Below are 5,249 nucleotides of genomic sequence, written 5' to 3' on the forward strand. Positions count from 1 at the left end.
TCCCTGGCGACTTCTCACGTAGTGGTGGCCGTACAGGTGGATGCTCCTATATCACCGCCATCTTCCTTCCTCCTTTCTTCTTCTTAGTATCTCTCTCGCAGAGACGATCCTGACACACTAACTTCTCTAACTGACGGGGCATGAGAGAGATACAGCAAGCAGAGCCCACAGATACTCTTTGTGCAGCAGAGACTAGAGCTGGCTCACTGGATTTGTCTCTTCTTTTCTCCCTTATCTCGGATTTCTCGCCAGAGTTGGATCCATCTTGAAGATCTTCCCTCTTCAAATCCAATATTTTTTCCCAGGTAACTCCGTCTACGTTGGTTTCTCTGATGTAGTTTGTGTCTTTTTGATTCCGTTCACCTCACCTGCTGCTCATGGCTTATGATAGAATACTATCATGTATTCATATAGTGCTTCGCCTCGAGCTTATCGTCTTGATTTGCTTGGTTTTGATGCTTTATTCATATCCTTAGCCCTTTTTCTGCTGATCTTATATTTGTTCTTTGTTTGGCCACAAGCCTCTTGTAATCAACTGCAACTTTAATTCTTTGGAGCTGTCCGGAGTTTGTAAATATGGGGTCGTGATCAAATGAATAAGTAAAGTTGAAGACATCTGATATGCTGCCTAACTACCCCATCAAAAGTTCCAAAAGACTAAATTACTCGCAGTATTCTCTTGGGGGGGGGGGGGACAAATTTGATAACGTACTCTACTGTAAATTGCTGATCATGTACCGCATGTTCCTTTTGTTTTTTTTTTGCCCCCATGAAATTGTTTTCCGCGAGATTCTGTTTATATATTGTCAATTGTATAACTTTCTCACTGAGGGGATTTTGTCAAAAAATATTCAACGTCTTTCTTGGTACATATTAGCTGATTCTAACCAGTTAGCCGCCTTTGCATGCAGATGGGGTCTGTAGAGAAGGTAGACCTTGATTTTGATGAGGAGGTCCCTTTTAGCTCCTCAACAAACCCGGGGAAAGTCCATGCTTTTCAATCTGAGACAACTAATAATATGCTTTCTTCCGTAAATTTGGCCAGCTCATCCATCTTCAAGCAAGTGGGGATAAAACCCATCAGGAGCATATACATTGTCTTAATTAAAGCGAAGATCAACATGTTGCTACCTTTTGGTCCCTTAGCCATATTGCTACATTATCTAACAGGAAAACATGTACGGATCACTTCTCAATCTTCCTTGTTGGCATTTGGTATTTATAAGGCAAAACTGTGATAGAGTTAGGAAGAGTGAAATATGAACATTGAAATATGAATCAAATTTTGATTGAAAAACCTACCGATCATCTCAATCTTGCTTCCTCCTCCTCGCCTGGGTGTGTATGGGATCAGTAGAAAGGATTTGTAACTTCATTTCTTCCTATTTCATTCATTGATGGTTATTTCTTGTGTTAGGGATGGGTGTTCTTCTTCGCCTTACTGGGTATTACTCCTCTGGCGGAACGTCTGGGTTATGCTACTGAGTAAGTGCTTTCCTGTTTAATGGAATCTTGTGTTTACTTGATTTCTTTATCACCTTTATTACAATCTACTACTAACAGACCTATCTACTAATCTTTTTGGTGCAGGCAGCTTGCATTTTTCACAGGACCAACAGGTATGGTTAGTTGTTATATTATAGGTTTTATTTAATTATAAAAAAGAAGTTATATGGTCAAATTTTGAATATATATGACAAAATAAATGGGAGCTAAGTTTGTACAGACTTGTATTTAGTTATTACTAAGACATCGTGAACTGTATTGTAATTGAGCGTTCAATTTGCTGCCAATAGTGCCTATTCCTTAGGGTCTATGAAAATGATAGCTTTGTTGACAATAAATTTTAATTCCCACATAGTTTCTATTCCTAATTTTCTCTTTGATATGTTGTAGTTATTCTTTTATTATTCGGCTTCTGTTATATTGCCCTTAGTGTATGTCAATTGATTTGAAATTTGGTGGTTTGTGCAGTTGGGGGTTTGCTAAATGCCACATTTGGAAATGCAACTGAAATGATTATATCAATTTATGCTTTGAAAAATGGGATGATTAGGGTTGTTCAGCAATCTTTACTGGGTTCAATCTTGTCAAATATGCTTCTTGTTCTGGGATGTGCATTCTTTACCGGTGGGATTGTCCACTACGAAAAGGTTCAGGTTTTTGACAAGGTATTCGTCATGACCTAATTATGGTTTCAAATCCTGTTTTTGGCCATTTTTGTCCTCTTGATGTTCCATAGGTCACATTGTAATTGACCTTTGCAACAGGCACCTGCTGTTGTGAATTCGGGATTGCTATTGATGGCTGTAATGGGAATACTGTTCCCTGCCGTCCTTCACTTTACTCACTCAGAGGTTCACTTTGGCAAGTCAGAGCTTGCTCTATCCAGATTTAGTAGCTGTATAATGCTAATAGCATATGCTAGCTACCTTTTCTTTCAACTAAGAAGTCATCACAATAATTATAGTTCACTTGAAGAGGTTAGTGCTTATTGTCATAAAATATTTCTTTTGGCTTCTTGTCAAGCTTTGCGATGTAAGATTGTTTTGTTAGAAAAGACAACCCATGTTATATCGTTCAGTCGCTTTTTTCATTTGAACAGATAATATGTATTTGCTAGTCGCCATTTACTAGTAAGGGAATTATTTATTATCATATGGGTTTAGAGTATGAAAGATATATTTATCTGTATCAGGTGCCACTTTCAAGACACACCTGAAAAGAAGTGATGTATGTTTTATCTGGTTACTTGATTTAAATATGCCAATTAATTAAGAATATTGCCATCTTCCATGAGAAGGTGAGAGGAGAATTAATAATTAAATAAAAATAATAATAAATTAAAGAAATCAAGGAAGAAAATGGAAGAATTGACTAAGAAGGCAGTGTGTGAGATGTAGGATTTTGCTTAAATTTTGTGTTTATTCTTGTAAGATGGTAGGATCGCTCAGGACTCGAATCAATATGGTTTGTTTGATGAAATTCAGAGTATACATTATCATTAATTTCTTTGAGATTTATGCATGATGAAGGTATATGGCTTTATATTGTGGGAGTTGTCAGTGGGAACATTTTTTTTTTCCATCCTCTTTCCTATACCTGAAAATTGAAAAATTTTCTTTTACTTGCTCATTTTTTGACGGGCTATTTGTTTTGAAGATTTTGTTTGATAGACAATAAACATGCTTGATATTATTTTCAGTTGAAAAAGATTTTATGCAAGTGTACTTGTTTAAATGTAGGAAGGAGATGGTAATGAAAATCCTGATGAGGAAGAAGAATGTGAATTAACAAAATGGGAGGCGATAGGCTGGCTTGCTATTTTGACAGCATGGGTTTCTATTTTGTCTGGATATCTTGTTGATGCCATAGAGGTATATTTATCTTAGACACATGATCATTATGCTTCTGTTATTTATCTCCTCAATGTCTATACTTTTGTGATGTTGAGTTCTGGCGTATGTAATTATTTTCTTAATATTGACATTTTTCCTTGATACTGTTTTAACTTTCTAGTAAGGTTGTTTCTGCCTCTCACAGCACAAAATGGAGGAAACTTTGTCATAAAACTAATACCCTTGTTCCTTTATGGCTACAACCATATATGGTCTAGCTTCTGAGAAAGTTGTCCTAGTGCAACTCTTTGATCTTTAGCATTGAAGTGTCTGGGATGATTTTATATTTCTTCATCATTACATATAGACGAATGGTAGCATTTTGATCTTAAATTTAATTTCCCACAGAATCAGTGGTTGAGGTGTTTATTTCCTTAAAAATCCTATCAGGATTATTCATGGTGTTTTATTATATTTGTTATTTTTAGCTAAGTATTTTCTACTTTGATTATAGCATGAATTCATTTGGCTGTAGTTGAGATGAACCTTCTGCTGCTAAAGTTTAGTGTGGTATGCAGCTAACTAATTAACGTTTATATAGTTAAATGTAATTGCTTTGTGATTACTGATAATTCTTACGAGAGATATACTGTTTGTAATCTGCTGCGTTACTGTCAATGTTTATAGCAGAGAACGCTGATCCTTGTCATTGGCCATTGTGTCTTGGGCTTATTCAGAGATGTGCTGCGTGCTTTGTTTTACTGCAGGGGGCATCTGAGTCATGGAATATACCAGTGGCATTTATAAGTGTCATATTGCTTCCAATTGTAGGAAATGCTGCAGAGCACGCAAGTGCTATCATGTTTGCCATGAAGGACAAGCTTGTGAGTGACTTCCAAAGTCCGCGTTTTAATTTATAGATGCTGTTCAGTTTATTTATGGTGTCAATTTCTCTGCAGGATATTACACTTGGAGTTGCTATTGGATCATCTACTCAGATATCTATGTTTGTGGTATGGTATTACATGTTATTGTGTTGTGGGATTAAATTTTGTAAACAACAACAACTTCACTATTTCTTGGGAAGAATGTGGTTGACTTTCAATTTTTCAAACAAGGTTGATGATTTCTATGGTGTTGATAATTGCAGATCCCCTTTTGTGTGGTAGTTGGGTGGTGCATGGGAAAACCAATGGACTTGAATTTCCAACTCTTTGAGACTGCTACACTTTTCATCACCGTGCTTGTTGTCGCATTTATGTCGCAGGTATGTGGTTTTTATATGTCCCTTGTGGTGTTGTCACTTATTGGTGGTTGTTATTGTTTTCCAGCCTCCTGAAGCCACTCTAGTTGGAAATTAGCACTCTTGTGAGGCATTTTTAGGCGGACAAGTAATTTACTGGTTTAGAGTGAAGGGAGAAATACAAAACAAGTTTTTCTGGAGACAAGAGAAGAAAGAAAGGGAGGAAGACAACAGGCTCTTGAGGACCAGAGTGATATAATAAAAATTTTGAATAATTCAGCTATTACAATGGTCTGATAATAAAACACAAAAAAATCTTAACCTGGATGATTTCTTGAAATTTGGGCAAACCAGTTCGCAAAATTGGAAGCCTTTTTTTTATATCTACCTTGATTGTGAATTCTGAATAATCACTATGTGTGTGTTTTAGCAACTTAACATGGCCCAATCATACAATTGATGATTGAAAGCAAAGAACAAAAAGTATTACTCTTCTGGTCCTTAACGTAAGACCTATTTAATTAAATTGATTAGATTAAGGAATTTAGGTAGTAATTAGTTAATTATAAGAAATATGACATGTTTTTCCTAAAACACTATAATGATCTTCTTTGATATTCTCCCCCCTTTCTTACTCGATTATGGTTGAAGGAGTATCAATAGGGGTA

The 5,249-nt window shown here is 36.1% G+C and overlaps 1 protein-coding gene across 1 annotated transcript; it reads left to right on the forward strand.

Annotated features, from left to right (window-relative positions):
* Window positions 1-4,605, forward strand: LOC114733576 (vacuolar cation/proton exchanger 2-like; the record flags this gene model as incomplete). Its single annotated transcript, XM_028921050.1, has 10 exons — window positions 1-305; window positions 912-1,178; window positions 1,418-1,485; window positions 1,591-1,619; window positions 1,975-2,171; window positions 2,271-2,483; window positions 3,246-3,377; window positions 4,106-4,222; window positions 4,298-4,351; window positions 4,489-4,605. Coding segments are annotated over exons 2-10 (1,194 nt in total), but the record flags the coding sequence as incomplete, so codon positions are not given.
* Between the last annotated feature and the right edge of the window lie 644 nt (window positions 4,606-5,249).

Source organism: Neltuma alba, unplaced genomic scaffold, assembly GCF_004799145.2.
Source record: "Neltuma alba isolate B1F8T4 unplaced genomic scaffold, ASM479914v2 tig00013016_pilon, whole genome shotgun sequence".
Classification (NCBI taxonomy): domain Eukaryota; kingdom Viridiplantae; phylum Streptophyta; class Magnoliopsida; order Fabales; family Fabaceae; genus Neltuma; species Neltuma alba.